The sequence below is a fragment of the Lactuca sativa genome, chromosome 5 (genome assembly GCF_002870075.4).
Source record: "Lactuca sativa cultivar Salinas chromosome 5, Lsat_Salinas_v11, whole genome shotgun sequence".
In the NCBI taxonomy this organism is placed as follows: Eukaryota; Viridiplantae; Streptophyta; class Magnoliopsida; order Asterales; family Asteraceae; genus Lactuca; species Lactuca sativa.
Window position 1 is genome coordinate 271,074,934 of NC_056627.2, and position 18,828 is coordinate 271,093,761.

At 32.0% G+C, this 18,828-nt stretch overlaps 2 protein-coding genes and 1 pseudogene across 2 annotated transcripts; all 3 read right to left on the minus strand.

The window, feature by feature from the left end:
• Positions 1-1,194: 1,194 nt before the first annotated feature.
• Positions 1,195-2,596, minus strand: LOC111912467 (probable glutathione S-transferase). The gene is made up of 2 exons (XM_023908203.3): positions 2,203-2,596; positions 1,195-1,679 (listed from the first exon to the last, which is right to left on the minus strand). The coding sequence occupies exons 1-2, from the start codon at positions 2,521-2,523 to the stop codon at positions 1,329-1,331; spliced, it is 672 nt and encodes a 223-aa protein (XP_023763971.1). The 5' UTR covers positions 2,524-2,596; the 3' UTR covers positions 1,195-1,328.
• Positions 2,597-14,541: 11,945 nt separating this feature from the next.
• Positions 14,542-14,644, minus strand: LOC111912495 (U2 spliceosomal RNA; annotated as a pseudogene).
• A 367-nt stretch (positions 14,645-15,011) lies between these two features.
• LOC111912436 (probable glutathione S-transferase) lies at positions 15,012-16,324 on the minus strand. The gene is made up of 2 exons (XM_023908170.3): positions 15,802-16,324; positions 15,012-15,525 (listed from the first exon to the last, which is right to left on the minus strand). The coding sequence occupies exons 1-2, from the start codon at positions 16,120-16,122 to the stop codon at positions 15,172-15,174; spliced, it is 675 nt and encodes a 224-aa protein (XP_023763938.1). The 5' UTR covers positions 16,123-16,324; the 3' UTR covers positions 15,012-15,171.
• Between the last annotated feature and the right edge of the window lie 2,504 nt (positions 16,325-18,828).

An 18,828-nucleotide genomic window follows, 5' to 3' on the forward strand; every position in this document is an offset into this window, starting at 1 on the left:
TCTCTGTAACTTCCATCCCACAAGAAACACAACTTCATGGAGATAACCATATATTACTAACTCTCGACTTGACTACACTGAAAACGGATCAAATGAGTCCTAATCTTAAAACTCACCGAATCTATATCTTTTAAATACACATTTGGACCGTGTAGTTCTTATAATCATATTTAAAATTTAAAATACTAAATATTGGTAAAATTATAGACACACAAAAACGTCTATATCTTATCTATTATCAATGATATTGTGCTAGGTGAAACTATTTAAACCAAACAAAATAATAATATTATTATTTTATCATTGCTATAAGTTTATAACCGATATTACAACCACACGTTCTTAACAAATAATCAATAATGTATATTGACTCTTTACTCAACTACTATCACCCGTTTCTTTTCCACGACGTTAATGGCATGTATGCTACGTAGATTCATAAAACTTGACAAAAATGTTATAAATGTTACGAGTATGAGACATTTTGTATGCAAATTTGTAAAACTGTGAAAACTTATCTGCTTTATATTCCTAATGAAAATAACTAGTATGGGTAAACAACTTTGTTATTATGCCAAGTATCCCTCCTCTCCCTTTCTTTCTACGATTAATTAAAAATTTGGGAACTCAACTATATTTCCCCGGTTATCCATTCACCACATATGTAAGGGATGTCAATTTAGCACCCATATATTAAAGCACTTTCTGTTTCTTGTGACAAAGTCACCATATCCATTTATTATGTAATAATGCAGCTGTAATTTTTAACAAAGAAGAAAGAGAAAGTATGGGTAAATTTGAGTCACTACCCTACTTTTGTCAAAGAGGCTGCCAACCACAAGACACGTTCACAGCAGATTGAATTTAGGCCACCAACTCCACTTTTACACATATGGTCCTTGAAGTATTGTGAATTTGTCATATTTAAAGCCATAAATCCACACTTGGATTAATGAGAAAGTTAAGCAGTTATACAAACCTTTATGGTATAGAAGTATAGAACCATAGCTCGCCCTAGCCATCATCTTTCCCTCCCTCCTTATAACCTTCCTCCTCTTCTGTCGCGATCATGCTGACTCCCACAGAAAACCCCAACACCAGCTTCTGTTTAGTGGATTCAAATCTCACAAATATGTAACCATTTCCATATATATTAAATTGATACATATTGCAAAATGTAAGCATACCAAGAAATGCATCTGAAAACACAACTTTCATTATTCATACGAGACAAACACATCCAAGTGTTTTCTATCAAGAAAGCAAAATTATCAACAACACAAATCCAAGTGTTAACAAAACCATAATGGCTTTGATACCTCAAAATTCTATTCACCGAGTTTAAATATTTTCCTAAAGTTTTGAACAAAAGCAAGGACCTTTAGCGAATCAGGAAGAGTGTTAGACACACTCTTCTTGTTCTGAAAGCACCTTTTACCCCAAGCAATCAATTTTGGGAAGTTTTGTTGTATGTTCAATTTCCCATATGTTTCATAGGCATGAAACCATGAATGAAATGGGATGAAAGACAGATCAAGATACCCGAAACTGTCACCTCCAAAGTAAGGCTTGTCTCCAAGCTCTCCTTCAATCAGTTTAAGGGAATCCATGAACTCTTTCCTTGCTGCCTCATGTTCTTCCCCTTTTCTTGTGTACAACTTCCACCCAATTTGGTATATCTACATTTCCTTATACAATGTTAGACAAAAGATTCGATAATCTAAGACCATTTCCCTTGAATACAAGATTTCAACAACACTGACTTGTTTGATAGGAAGTGCATTTCTTGAATATGTAGTCATGAATTCAAGAAAGAAAGAAAGAATCCCGCATGCAAAGTTATACCCAAATTAAACCAAATGGGGTTTGAGTTGTTTATGTTAAGAAATGAAATCAAAACTAGAAAACACCCAAAACATTCTTCATGAGTAATTAATGGCCATCTTGTGATTTTTTCAATTACAAGTTCTTGAACTGCCTTTAACACCTTACAATCACTGGAAATCGCCGCATGATTTCTGAATTGTTTTATAATGAAATATATATGTAGATCTGGGTTGAAAATTAGTCAAAACACATGTTCAAAAGATTTAGGATAACCAAAAGTAAATTGTTTACAATCGTCTTGAAAACGTCAAACTATAAACCCTGGCAAATATAATAGCAGTATATAAAAAAAAATCAAGAAAGGTCAAAAGTTACCTTCTTATCAATAAAGTCAGCCCAAAACCTCGCATGAGCTTTGTCGTAAGTATCAGAAGGAAACAATGGAGCTTTATCTTTCCAGACTTCATCGATATATTCAACAATGATGTTTGACTCGCAGATCGGTTTGCCGTTGTGGATGAGAACCGGAAATTTCTTGTGAACCGGGTTCATCTTCAAGAGAAGCTGACTCTTGTTCCTGAAATCTTCTTCTCTGTACTCATATGAAACACCCTTCTCGGCAAGTGCGATCATGACCTTCATCCCATACATGCTTGCCCATAAGTTCAGTAGAATCACCTCTTCTTCTTTCACCATTGTTGGGTTGTTGCAGGTATATTCACTACGTGTTTATCAGTTTATGAGGAAGTTTGTATGATATATTCGTAAAAATCGTGAGCCACGCGTTCTGGGTTCAGGGTCGATCCATACCAAAAAAGAGGGCCCTACAATTATTAAAAAAAAAAAGTTAAATTCAAAGACATTGACGCATCAAGTCTCACTTATTCTATACATTCACCAACTAAGCGATATTTCCACAAGGTCAATCCGATGTCGACTGTCGACTGTCGACTGATCGATTCTTGATGAACTAGATCCATTATTATCATTGAAATTGTATATCTTAAAGTAGCTTTGCAAGAGCAGTGATTATTTTTTACAAAATTTTGGTCCTACACATAAGAATACAAACACGTTATATAGCAGACAAAATTACAAAACTAATAACACAACAATACAATGCAATTGCCAATTAATAAAAAATATTAAATTGTTAACACCATGAAAAAGATAACAAACATCAATAAAATATTCAACTATGAATTTGTTATATGTTTCATTTCATCAATGACTGGAATTCAAAGAAAAGTCATATAAAAGATAATTATATGACACACGGCACTACTAGAAAACGGCAAATGGGATACGGGTAAATGTATTACGGTTGTTAAAGGATCCGCAATATATGTGGTTTTAGTAATTATTGTGCAGGTTTTTTATGAAATAATTTGGCGTGACTTTTTTTTTCCTCTTTTAATCGTCAGACTTAGGGATGAGCATAGGCGGGTACCCGCCTTATTTGGCGAGAAACCGGAACCGAAACTGGCGGTTCCTAGAACGTTAGAACCGGAACCGGAACCACTTAGGCGGTTCTTAAATTTTTGGAACTAGTCCTAGAACCGGCGGTTCCGGTTCCGGGAGCAGGTAACCCGGTTACATTAACTCTGTTAACTTTTGTCGATAAAATTGCAACTTAGTTCGATCCAAATCGAATCAATTTGGACCAAAGAGGGACAGAATCGGACCAATATATTCTAAACCGGTCTAAGTAACACACATATTTATATGAAATACTTATATATATATATATATATATATATATATATATATATATATATATATATATATATATAAACCGGTTTCGGCAGGTACCTAGTGGGTAGCGGTTCCGAAAAAAATGAGAATTAGAACCGGAACCGCCTTGGCGGTTCCATAACTTTAGGAACCGGAACCGGAACCACTTAAGGCAGTTCTAATTCCAGAACTGGAACCACATACACACACTTCTCTCCTCTTCACCGCGACCATGAGTGTATCATCTCGTCTTCCCAATCACCCCTCCTTCCTTGCAAATTCTGTTAAGAAGGTACAAGAATTCCTTGTTAATTGATAATTCTCTTCATCTTTTCTTCAATCCATTTTTTTGTCGATTAATTTGTTGAGGTTTTCAATTTCTTCAATTGGCCTTCTTCTAGTGGTTTTTGGTTCATTGCCAAATCTTCATCGTCACTCAATTTCTTCTCTCTATTTGTTTAGTTGTTTACTGATGATTCATTTTGTGGTTTGTAAGTACATATAACGTGTTCAATGTATTGTCTCATTGACATTCTTTATTTATTTTTTACTTAGATTTCGATCCTTACCTTTTCTGTTCATGATCAAATTGGTGGCTTTAAGAAGGGTTTGAATTACACAAAAAAAAAGGATGGAGGATATCAACTACATAAGAACAATATCTCATGAGGAGGTAATTTTGATAATAATTGTTTGTCTTTCTTAATTTTTTTTCTTTTGTATCCTGAGGATAATTGCTAATAGAATCAAATTCTAGAAGTCATAAAATTGTAAGTTCAATTGTTTTGGGAAATCTTTAATAAAGTTATTTGATATCTAAAGGTTCTTTAAACCGTTTATGTTTGAGATTACTTCTACTTGAAGGTTTTTGATCTTCTTTTTGTTCATGTTATATAGGTATATCGATGAGAAATTAATGTAATTTATTAATGTAATTTAACTTATTGTAAATTTGTAATTCTTTCCTAGAGTAGTAAATAATGTTATTTAAATAACATTTTGAAATTATTTCTTAGAAAATTAGATTCAATAAATGCTTTTATGAGAGAAAGAGATACAGAGAACTTGGTCATGCTCAGATGCAATACATGCCAATGTTGGAAATCTTTATGGGACTAGTGTAGTAGCTGTCAAGGTGGTTGCTAAGTTTGGAAAGGTATCTATTAATATCACAACTTTTTACATTTAGCATTAAATCTAATGAAATGCTCTTGTAGATTTTAGTATGAAACAACAAGTGGTTCCATGTGTTGTGACTTGTCATACATACTTATAAAGCTAGCATTTTTTCTTAAATCTCATGCATTTGAAACCCTTTTTTTTAACTTTCTCAAACCACATTCATTTGAAACCTTTTTTTTAACTAATGCAACTCAAAAGTTTTCTTAATTATGATTTAACACTCAAAAGTTTTATAACTTATATTATGTTTAATTAGCATTTAGTGAAAAGTTTACTATAAAAAGGTCAATCTTTTGTGTCTTTTGTGTTATATAAAATCTTACATGTAAGAAGGATTTGAAGATATTGTGATTCAAAAGTTTTCATATAGTTGAAGCATTCACGATCCAAATATGATGATTTGAAGAAATGAGTTATGTCGCATCGATGGTAATTGTAATATGATTTTTTCTTTCAACCAAAACAAATGAAGCTTTTCTATTCTTTCTTTATATTCAGTTTCTCATTTAATCTTTATATGTGATTTATGTGTATTACTCAATCTTGAATGTGACTCTCCAAACATCAATGTTTTGCTTCGAATATCTTTCTGATTCTTCTTTTTCAAGAAAAATATTGTGATTGCAGGTTAGTGAAAAATTGTTATCAAGTTTCTATGGTTGAATGGTGTTAAATGAAGAAAGAAGATTCATAGAATGGATATAGGTTTTTTTGTTTGAGCAAAGTTGACAAATGTTAGTTTTTTCTTTTGATTTAAATGTATCTTTATGTAACATCTTTATTTATACATACAACCACTCAATGTTCTTATTTATTTGATTGTAGTTTTTCTATTTTGATTATGTTTATTTTCTATTATTTTTTTGTTGGGTTATCCTACACAACATATTTAAAAGACAATATTTAAAAGATAACATAATTTTGAACGTTTGATATGTAATTATAATAGACTTATCATGATATGTTCTTCATATAAAAGTAATTTATCCATATTACTACGACAACAATTACATATCACATTTACGAAAATATATATATTATATGTGATTTGTTTAACATGTATATGCACCTATGTATGTTATAAATTTATAATTAAATATCTTTATGTCTAGTAATTGAAGAGATTAAAATGATGCATCAAAACCAATTATTTAGACGAATATAATAATAATAATAATAATAATAATAATAATAATAATAATAATAATAATAAATATACATTTCCAAGTACCACATTCATTTGAAACGCACACTAAAACTCAAGAGTTCTCTAATTTATATATATTTATTAGTTACAACTCAAGAGTTTTTAACTTATGATTATTAATTAGTAATCACTAATAACTTTTTATTTTCCTTTCTTTTATAAGGTTGTAAAATTTTGCTCATTAAAAATATTAATGTATTTAAAGTGATTTGTGATTTAAATATGAAGAGTTAATATAAATGTTATAATAGATGTTTTAGTGTTTTTATGTTATTAAAAGTTATAATGTTTATTTTTCATATTTTTTATTATTCATTGTATATATATATATATATTTTTAATACAAATGTTATAATAGATGTTTTTCTATTTTTATGTTACTAAAAGTTGCAATTCATATTTTTGTTCATACGTTTTATTACCCGTTATATTATCATTTATTTGATATATAATTTACACAATTTTAAACGGTTTATAAAATTATCAAATATTTGTATATATCACAATGACTTAAAAGTTAAACTACAATGTTTAATAAAACTAATATATATGTTAACTATATGTTTGCTTTACTACTAACATTTTGTTTCAAAGTAGAAATATTAAATAATAATTTGGTAAAAAATATTATTTTAACTATATAATTCTATTTTCGCGCAACGCGCGGGGATTCGCCTAGTTCTATATTATATCTTGCAGATCCATTATTATGTGCAATCACACATTCAAATTAATGAATATCGCGATCATGATTTTGGTGAGACTGGCGTGGTTTTATTTTATGAGTTTACTTCGACTTTTAAGATGTTAATTTTTAGTTGTTGAATTCATTATAGCCAGCTGCAACAAAAAAGAATGGAAAATATATTGGCAAGTGTATGAAGGTTTTGGATATGAGTGGGTTGAAACTCTCAGCATTGAACTAGATAAAGGTATATCCTATTGTCAAACTTATTAGTTTAAGCACGCATATTTAAGTTAAATATCGTTTTATTAAATGAAAATAGGGTTAAATGCAAGAAATATCAGCATTAATCTTTTGCTACTATAGTTGCTAACAACAATCTCAACTGTTGATGATCTTAATTACCCAGAGAATACAATTACATATTATATAGTAAATGTCCTATATGTATTTTTGGCTTCTTGGAATGTATTCTCTCCTACTATTGATATGTATTACAACATTCTACTTCTAAGCATCACAGGACAAATGCAAGAAATATTAAAATATGATTTCAATTTTTTCGGTGTTGGCTATTGCATTATACTTCCATTTTTTTCTTATTACAACCTTGTACTTTCCTAAACTATTTTTGTAACGACGTAAAAATTTAAAACAATTTTTCATTTTTCAAACATAACATATCTCATACAAATCATCTCAAAACTCAAGTGTATCAAATGTTATCACGGTAAAACATATCAGAATCTCAAATACAAAATCATCTGTCAGTGTGTACAAACATGTCGGCGCCTTCCCGCGATCCTCGTTAGTACCTGAAACACATATCACATAACACGGTAAGCATAAATGCTTAGTGAGTTCCCCAAAATGCCACATACAACACATAAGCCACTCGAGGCTATAACTCGGTATGACCCTCCAGTCAATGTGTCTCAGCGGGACCCTCCAGTCCTGTAGCTCGTTGGACCCTCCAGTCCGGTCGGATCGAGGACCCTATGGCCTCATAAGTCGTTGGACTCTCTGGTCCGGTCTATATATCACATAGCATACATATATCACAATACACATAATCTCAAACATACACATAACATATAAGACCCTCCGGTCTACACATAGATACCACTCTAGGTAAAGTATAGTGAGAAGACTCACCTTGAGTAACTCGGATAATCTCGAACTCGAATACTAATCTAGCCTCCGCCTAATCACATAAAGTAATTACTTCTAATTAATAACGACTCTCAAAGTCTTGATTAATACCTTCCTATAATCCCTCAGAAGGGGAAAAGACCATTTTACCCCTCTAATGATCCAAATGTCCAATTGTTTACCAAACCCTAAAAGTCAACGAAAGTCAACAGAGAGCAGTACGCGGGGCGTACCAACTCTGTACCGGGGGGGGGGGGGGGGGGGGGGGGGGTACCTCGGCTATCCAGAATCGGGGATCTCAACCCCTACGTTGTGCGTTCTGAGATTTACGCCCAACGTAAGTCTCAATTTCATGCTCTTAATGATTTAGGTCTAAATCGATTAAGATACAAGCCCATATCTCAGATCTAGTCACTCTACTATCTCTTAATCCATACAGTCGAAACCTTTAAGCCTTTGCATGGCTGTAAAGGCCACCAATCACTTCAAACACTTATCCTCTTTCCCATTAATCCCTTAACTCATGCATGACTTAATCTTAATGTCCAAGATTGGATTTTTATGGATCTACAACACATTTTATACTGAAATGGGGCAAATCAAGGCCTATGGAGACCATTTACTCATAAAGTCTCCATCTTTGGGACAAAAACCTTAAAAATGGTTCATAATGCACAAATCCAAAAAAGTTAAGAAAGCTTTGAGCTTTTTACCTCCAAATGATGCTCCAACCTCTACAAAGCTCAAATCCAAGGCTTGCACTCCAACTCTAGCTTCTACAATGGCCCTTTTTTTATCAAGCTCAAACACACACACACACACAAGCTCTAAAATGAAGGTTAGCTCTTTTAGGGTTTCACTCTCTGAAAATGGTGGCTGAAAAGGAGGCCATAATGTTCCTTTTATAGTGCTCATTCCCCATTGAGGGTTTCTTGACTGAGCCCAGTACGCCCAACGTACACTATGGTACACCCAGCGTACTAGGTAGTGTTCGCGTTAAAATGACGCTCATGAGTACGCGCAGCGTACTCTTTGGTACGCCCAACGTACCCATTTGCTACACTTCTCTTCCATGGGCTAGTTTTGACAACTTGAAAAAGAAGAGGGATTAAATAGTTATACCTGATTTCTGGATGTTACAATTCTCCCCCACTAGAATCAAACTTCGCCCTCGAAGTCTCACTCTGCAAATAATTCTGGATGCTGCTCCCGCATCTCCAACTCCGGCTCCCAAGTCAGCTCGGACCCTCTCCGATGTTGCCACTGGACTTGAACCAGAGGCACCTCCTTGTTCGTCACAACCTTGATCTTCCGATCCAAGATCGCGATCGGCCTCTCAATGTAATTCAGGCTCGCATCCACCTGGATATCCTCTAGCGGCACTACTGCCGTCTCATCAGCTATACACTTCCTCAACTGGGATACATGGAAAGTATCATGGATCTGGCTCAACTCCGCAGGTAGCTCTAAACAGTACGCTACCTTGCCCACTCTAGCGGTCACCCTGAAAGGACTAATGTATCGGGGCCCCAACTTGCCCCTCTTCCTGAATTAGATAACTCCTTTCCAAGGAGATACCATCAGGAGTACAAAGTCTCCAACCTGGAACTCAAGCTCGGATCGCCGCCTATCCGCATATCTCTTCTGGCGGCTCTGGGCTGTCAGTAACCTCTGTCTGACCTGCTGAATCTGCTCAGTCATCTTAAGCACTATCTTAGTGCTACCCATCACTCGCTGCCCTACCTATCCCCAACAAATGGGAGTTCGGCACCTCCTCCCATATAAAAGCTCAAAGGGAGGCGTACCAATACTCGAATGGTGGCTGTTGTTGTAAGAAAACTCATCCAAAGGTATGTATGTGTCCCAACTTCCACTGAAGTCCATAACACATGCTCTAAGCATATCCTCGAGCGTCTGAATCGTCCGCTCACTCTGTCCATCCGTCTGTGGGTGGTAAGCAGTACTTAAGTGCAATCTCGTACCTAACTCCTCATGGAACTTCGTCTAGAACCTGGAAGTGTAACGTACATCTCGGTCTGACACAATCGAGATTGGCACTCCATGTCACGACACCACCTCTCTCACATATATCTCTGCCAGCCTCTCTACAGAAGAGCTCTTACTAACAGCAAGGAAGTGAGCGCTCTTCGTCAACCGATCCACAATCACCCAAATTGCATCAACACCCTTCGTGGTCCTCGACAATTTGGTGATGATGGTAGAGGTGCCTCTGGTTCATGGAAATCTTTCCATTTGCCACTTACCATATGTGCATGTTTGTTGAAAATAATGGACAGTGTATGTATTTCCTCTTTTGCCATTTATATGTAACTTTGTGACAATTTTGTAGACACCTTCACTATAGTCAAACTCGGTTAATGTATGGCTTTGTGCACAAGTTTCTCATTTTCGAAAGAGACGCCACATACATGATGGTAGAGGTGCATTGCAATTCATTGCAATATCACTGTACTTTGTAAAAATTTGTACAGTTCTATTGAATGTAAGTTCAATACACGCCCTGATCGGTAACTGTCTTGCTCCGCGAAGTGCATTGTTCAGACTCTCAGAGATATTTGTTGTCAAGAAATCCCATCAACGATTGTCATCATATAAAAAACACCATTGACTTCTTTTAATTTCCTTTAAATATTGTCATGCTTCAAGATTGATATTTTTTATTTCATTCATATACATAACAAACTTTCTTCTTTGTGTGGTGCTACTAATAGACCAACAAAGCTTTTCAAGACGCACATTCTTGTACCTTTGCATGAAATTACTTCTAATGTGTCGAAGACAAAAGCGATGGTATGCTAATGGCTCTTTCCATTCTGGTAGATTTTCCATTGCATGAATTATTCCTTTGTGCCTGTCTGAAACAACACATAATTGTTTGTTTTGAACAACAAAATGTCTGAGTTGGTAAAAATAACCAACCCCAACTGTGTCAACTCTATTCATCAACGATAGCATACGTAACAGGCTATTGTTTGCATCTTTTGTGATAGCAACAAGCATTTTTCCTCTATATGAACCCTTCAAATAGCAGCCATCTACTAAAATAACAGGCCGACATAGACGAAACACATCAATAGCGGGTCCAAAAGCCCAAAAAAAACATATTTGAATGTCGCTACATGTGATGATGAACTATTTGGACAATGAAACCACTTCACAATTGTATCAGGATTTGAAGCCTGCAATGCTGCAATATACTTGGGCAACTTATCAAAGTTACTCTCCCAAGTTCCATAAATACTCTTTATGGCTTTTCGCCTACCATGCCATGCCTTATCATAAGAAACATCAACATTCATACTATTTTTAATATATGATTGTATATGTTTCACTGGATAAGCAACATCCTTTTCAATTGAATGGAGGATATACAAGGCAATAGTTGCAGAGTTTAGATTTTTTATTATTGCTAGTACATGATCCAAAACAATTGTATGCATCCATCCAACGTGTAATCTTCCACATGTTTTGATTTTTCTTCTTAACTGCACGAACATACCATGCACAACAGGGCGTACAGTGCACACAACCAGAACTTTCTTCTTTATTTCTTAGAGTCATACACTTTGCTTCCCACAAGTTAGGCTTACTATCATACACTTTGAACTCTTTATTTTGGTTGATAGACCAAAGTGTCACTGCCTTTTTTTACTTGCAACTTACTTTCAAATTGCATTCCTAACCTTATTTTATTTTATGACTCCTTCCAAACATCTATGTGAATGCGGTCTTCCAAACCGGCTATGTCACCGTCTCCTATATCTCCAACATCACTCATAAAGTTCATAACTGGAGTTTCACACACACCATCATCATTAGAATCTTTCCCAACACATAATGACTCGCTACTAGTATCTTCACTATATAATGAGTTGGCTTCATCGCAATCTCCCTCAAATGTACCACAACAAGCAAAGGAAATGGTACATTTGATGGATTGGGCTCCAAAACCTCAAAATTTTGAAGGAGATCTACAAAACTAGTACTTATAGGCGACATTATATTTTCAACTTCAATTAAAACTTAACCCCAATAATTTGCAACATTCTCAGCCAAATAATACATTACGTCTAGACTTGAATCACTTATGACCCGTGAAATGGTGGATTGCCCTCCAAATTGATAGCATAATGAGATATTCAACTCATGTGATGCTTTTTCAACTCCAACATGTGCATAACATAAATCTTTAAATTCTTCATACCCCATTTTGTGTCTAACAATATTTAAAGTAGAAAAAGTTGAATGGTCTCCCTTTATGATACCATTCTCATATTTAATATTACCACCCTAATATAAATTAATCATAAACAGACGATCTAGAGTCATAATGATATATGCCAAAATCTAACTGCAAAATAAATCAGAATTTAAAAAAGCGATTAATGACTATGCTACATATGATAATTCTATTATTAAATATATGACATAAAGCCAATAATATGTACCTTGTTATGGATGAATCGAATGTTGAAGAAAAAGAAGAAGGAAAGATTTAAGTTCAAAAATTGTGAGGGAAATTCATTAGGTTGGAAGAGATGAAAAACTATTGATTACAAGAAAGAGAATTTATAATACAAAAAAAGTGAGATGATTTGACAATTCACTAAATTACTTCTAATGATTTTTCATCAACAGTTACATTTGAGTGTGCAGAAGACTTTTGCTTTTGCAGTTGAGTAAAGACAAATAACATAATTATAGAGTTTTCACAAATAGTGACAACTCATGCTATACATTTTAGGCATTGTGGACTAAGATTTTCTCATATTTACAAATAAACGATAATAAAAATATCATTACGAATATTATGATTTAATGTTTAATTTAAATTCTAATTTAGTGTATATTTTGAATGTAATATCGTTTATAGTTGATCTTTTAATTTTCCGACGTAACATATTTAATATTAATATCTATCTGAAGATATTTGTATTATTTATTTAATGGTATAACTACTTAAGAATAATACATAAATTATAATTATATATTTTATAATAATTATTTATATGTAATATATAACGAATGTAAAAATTTGAATTAATCAATTAAAGATATAAATAATAGAAAAGTAATGAAAGTTAAGGGGTTATATATATATATATATATATATATATATATATATATATATATATATATCGGAATGAACCACAAATAGTGGGTCCAACTAAAAAGAAATCTATTTCTACAATACATTCAAAACCCAACAGAAACGACCACGTCCACGACCACGATTGTTGGTGGTGCGACCTTGACTTCGGTTATTTTGATTTTGAGATGTAAAGAAAGCTTGTGATTGTTGAGTTGTTGGTTGAAGACCGAAACCAAGTTGAGTAAGAAAGAGAAGAAAATGATTCACCGGGAACAACTTTGGTGTTGTCGTAAATTAGGGTTGTCGATGATCAAGAGAAGTTGGCTCTGATCCCAAGATAAACTTGGTAATGATTGTATTATTGTTCACGATTATATCGTATGTATATATAAGATACAAAATTACATTTTGCATCCTCTTATTATTATCTTATACAGTCTTAATAATATAAGATTAAACAATTGTTTCTATGATTAGCAGATTAGCATAACGAAGAAGAGGAGAATTGGGTTTAAGGTTCGATGGGGAAGAAATGGCACCAAGGAGTTTTATAATGTTTAATTAGGTTTAATCTTAATTAAATTAGTTTAATGCTAACTTTTGATTTGGGGATGATATTTTAGTACAATCATATGAAATTTTGTTTCTTGATATGTTTTTAATATTAAATTAATTTAAACCTAATTAAATTATGAGTTTGGATATACATGTGAGTTTTATAATTTGAGATATATAATTTTAGAATTTGTAAGAATATAAACATAATAATCCTTTATAAGACAAATCTTTTTATGTGCTAACATTTATTATCTAAGGCTCATGGTCGAAAACAAGGATTTAAAGCACAAATTTGCACTTGCATCCTGTACACACACAGGCATCATTTCATAAACTTAGTAGGGTTAAAACAGTCAATTTAGAAGATAAGGGCATGACGGTATTATTTATTGAAAAACAATATTTGGAATAAACTTGTAGAGATGTAATTAAATGGATCCAAATATATGCAAGATTTATCAAAATTGGATTTTATTCAAGTGATTGCAGGTATAGTAATAGATATGCTGATATAGATATTTGTATAAGCATCATTAACATAATTGATAAACTGTAAAACTACAAATATTTAGCTACCAAAAAAAAAAAAAAACTAACATACATAATAAAATGCATAATGTACAAGTATTTACGCATTGTTATTCAAACAAATTCAACACAAACCCTAAACTCAGGTTCTTTTTCAATCACATCATATTCCCCGATCCTGCGATACTTTCCGGTCACCCTTTTTGCCGCAGCACACGACCCACCACCACCGCCAGTCGCCGCCACTGGCCCACCGGAAAAACAAGGTCGTGATGAAGATGATGTGTAGCCAAATTCAGCGTCATCATGGTGTTTCAGAAGCTCAGACAAAATCAATACAAGAGAAGCCATAATCGCTTTTTTTATATTTTATTTCACCCACATGTGTATATATATACATGGAGAGTAGAAATGTTAGCCCATAGTAATAATTAAATATGGTGGCTGATACTCTGTTGGCTACAGCTGTTTTACTCTTTTTCTTCGGATACTAAAAATTCAGTTGGCCTATTCTAATAATTAAAAATGGTGACTGATAGCCTGATACCCACGTTTTTGGAATAGGCCCACGTTTTTGCGAGTAAGCCCACATATCAAATATTAACCTGATAAAAACAGACACTACACTTGATCTTAGCCAAAAGGCCATGCTTACTAATCCCTCACTGGGCTTCATCTTTTATACATAGCTTTCTCTTGGTCTCTTGCTTCAATTAGCCGATGTGCTTCCTTCACAACAAAAGTTAAGCCAAAAGAACATCGTTTATCCTTTTTGTTTTTTACTTGTATATGAGTGTTCATATATATATATATATATATTAGTTTTTTTTCTTTTATTTTAAACAAACGAAAACAACGTTCTTGATGCAGCCATTGATGGTGTAGCTGCATACCATAACTACAAGTTAAAAAACCGAAGTCGGTGAAGAAACTTCTGATCGTTCTAAGCTTTCTACTACAAGAATTTAAGAACTACATCATCCCCAACATCAGTTGCTGTTTAGTAGATTCAAAATTTTCAAATATGTGTAACCAATCCCATTCATAAAATACACATTGCAAAATGTAAGCTTAGCAACAAATGTATCTGAAAACACGACTTTCATTATTTATATGTGACAAACACATTTAATTAAGGGTGTTAAAAACCATATATATTGTTATTGGCTTTGATACCTCAAAGTTCTACTCATGATCAAGTCCAAGTATCCTCCTCATCTGTTGAACAAAGCCATGGACCTTTAGTTGGTCAGGAAGAGAGTTAGATACGCTCTCCTTGTTCTGCAAGCACCTTTTAGCCCAAGCGAACAATTTTGGGAACTCTTGTTCTATGTTAAATTCCCCGTAGGTTTTATAGGCATGAAACCTTGAATAAAATGGGATCAAAGACAGATCAAGATACCCGAAACTGTCACCTCCAAAGTAAGGCTTCTCTCCAAGCTCTCCATCAATCAGTTTCAGGCAATCTATGAACTCTTTCCTGGATGCCTCTTGTTCTTCCCCTATTGTCATGCACATATTCCTCCCAATCAGGAATATCTGCATTTCCGTAGACAAAGTTTGAGAAAAAGATTCCATAATCTAAAGACCATTTTACTCGCTTTTAACTGAAATATGTAGATCTGGGTTGAAAATTACTTGATTAATTAGTTAAAACGCACTTTCAATTGATTTGAGAGGACCAAAATCAATATATTTGGAATTATCTAGAGGGCGAATCAACATGACTACAACCCTGAATAATAAAATCTGTTAAGTGCTAGATAAAATATTAAAAGTAAATTAAGGGAAAAATCAGGAAGAGTCAAAAGTTACCTTCTTATCAATAAAGTCAGACCAAAACCTCGCACGAGCTTTGCCATAAGTATCAGAAGGAAACAATGGAGCTTTGTCTTTCCAGACTTCATCGATATATTCAACAATGGTGCTTGACTCGCAGATCGGTTTGCCGTTGTGGATGAGAACCGGAACCTTCTTGTGAACCGGGTTCATCTCCAAGAGAAGCTGGCTTTTGTTCCTCAAATCCTCTTCTCTGTATTCGTATGAAACACCCTTTTCAGCAAGAGCGATCCTGACCTTCATTCCATACATGCCAGCCCAGAAATCCAGTAGAATCACCTCTTCTTGTTTTGCCATTGTTGGGTTCTTGCTGAATGATGTTCACTTTGTGTTTGTGTGGAAGTATGTATATATATAACGTATTTCTAGAAGCACGGAAGCATGGGAAAAGTAGGCACGTAAATCCAAGAATTAAATTGTTTTATTTATATAAACTAGTTGATTGATAAATTAAAATAATATAAATAATAATTATAATCAAAATATTTTAAAAGGATGTTTATAAAGATATAAAAAGAAGAAAAAAAAATTAACAAAACGAGAAGAATAAAAAATTATTTATAATTGATTATTTCTAAATATCAAGATCACTTAATTAATGATAAATATCTTGAATTTTAAAATATCTATTAATAATATTAATTTTAAGATACTTACAAAATTTTAATTTAAATATAAAATCATAGAAAAATACATATGTTATTTCTAAAGAGTATAAAAAAATTATAAATTATAAAAAAAATGTGAAACAACAAATTTTCTACTTTTGTATTAGAAAATATAGATGTTAACAAAAAATAATTATATTTTAATTTAAAATCTAAAAGTTTACCGATAATTTATATAAAAACCAAAGATTTTACTACAAAATTTAAACCAAATAAAATTTAATTTAAAAAAAAAACATTATATACAACCTTATATACCTTTCATAATTACCTTTACATATTTATAAAACATCAAATTATATATATATATATATATATATATATATATATATATATATATATATATAATCAAGATCAAATAAGAAGTAAATTTTTGGTAAGAAGGTAAGAAGTTTTTTTTCTATATATTTTTTTCGCGAACAAACAAAATGAATCATTAAATGATTCATTTGTAAGATTATTCACAAGAAAAAATTATCAAAAAAACATCTTGATGATTCATTTATACAATGATTTTGTTGTTATTAATTAAAATTGTCACAAAAGTGAATTTTTTTCTTAATTTACTTAAAAATGAATCATAAAGATGTTTTTTTAAGAATTTTTTTCTTGTGAATCATCTTACAAATGAATCATCTAGTGATTCATTTCTTTTGTTCGTCAAAAAAATATATAGAAAAAAAACTTCTTACCTTCCTACCAAAAAAATTTTCTTACCGGATCTATATCCTATATATATATATATATATATAGAGAGAGAGAGAGAGAGAAAGAGAGAGAGAGGGTGGTAGGTTCAAATATTTCTCACATCTATTGTGTGTTATAATGCACCAATAATTATATGTATATTAAATGCTATCCATACTTATAACTCATTTTTATGGAAACTAATTAAATTCGTCATTAATATCAACAATAATATTCTTTCGGAATGAATTCATATTTAGAAGAATGAGAGTGTATTCAAGCAGAATGAGACACTCTCGTTCTTCATATTTCATGCAACTTTATTGTATTTTAAGTGAGTTAGTCCTGAAACAAAATATGAACTTATATATAAAAACTTAGATGTGAATTCATTCTGAAAAAATGTTATTGCTGACATTAATGATAGATTTAATTAATTTCCATAAAAAGAGAATTATAATTATGGATATCATTTAATATACATATAATTATGGAAATCATTTAATATTTATATTTATTTAATTTACTAAATTCCTATTGGTGCATTCTAGCATACAATAAATGTAAGAAAACAAAATAACCTAGCCATATATATATATATATATATATATATATATATATATATATATATATATATATATATATATATATATATATATATATAAAGAAAGAGAGAGATAGAGAGAGAGAGAGAGAATCAAGATCAAATAAAAAAGAAAATTTTAATAGGGATGTAAGAATTTTTTTATATACATATTTTTTTAGCAAACATAAAAATGAATCGTTAGATGATTTAAAAGTAAGATGATTACAAGAAAATATTCTCAAAAAAACACTTTTATTATTTATATTTTAAGTAAATTAATAACAAAATCGTTTTTATGACAGTTTTAGTGAATAACAACAAAATCATCGTAAAAATGAATCATCAAAATGTTTTTTAGGATTTGTTTTTGTGAAACATGATATTTTATATTCATCTATTGGTTCATTTATTTTTTTGGGGGACAAAATATGCTGAAATTTTTTTACCTTCCTACGAAAAAAAATTCTTGTCGAATATATATATATATATATATATATATATATATATATATATATATATATATATATATATATATATATATATATATATACACACACACACTAACTGTTTACCCGCACCAAGCGACGGGTGCAAACATTTTTTTTCAAAAATTAATTTCAAGAGGCGATTAGTTCTTTTGTACAAATAGTTTACTACATTGGAATTAAGACTGTGGGTGATTTTGTATAAGATTTACTACATCGGATCAACCATCAATGCTTCAATTCATGAAAAATATCAACTTTAAAGGAATAGTGTTAAAAGATATTCTATTGTTTTTATTCTTCACAAGATGCAAGTTGTGGATGTGTTTGGTCTACTTATTTACGAAAAAGGAGCTATGAAAACCCAAGTAATAAAATTTATTAAAAAAAAATGTAGAACTTCGATGCAAGTTGGTAATGAGAGTGCAAGAAGTGGAAGATGGTTTTCAGCTATACAAAATTGATAGTTTTCTTTTTTTTCTTTTGTCATTTAATTATACGGTTCGCTGACTACGTACGATGCACCTTATTATATTGAAAATTTTTTTAATAAGGTTTCGCTTATATAACTTAATGA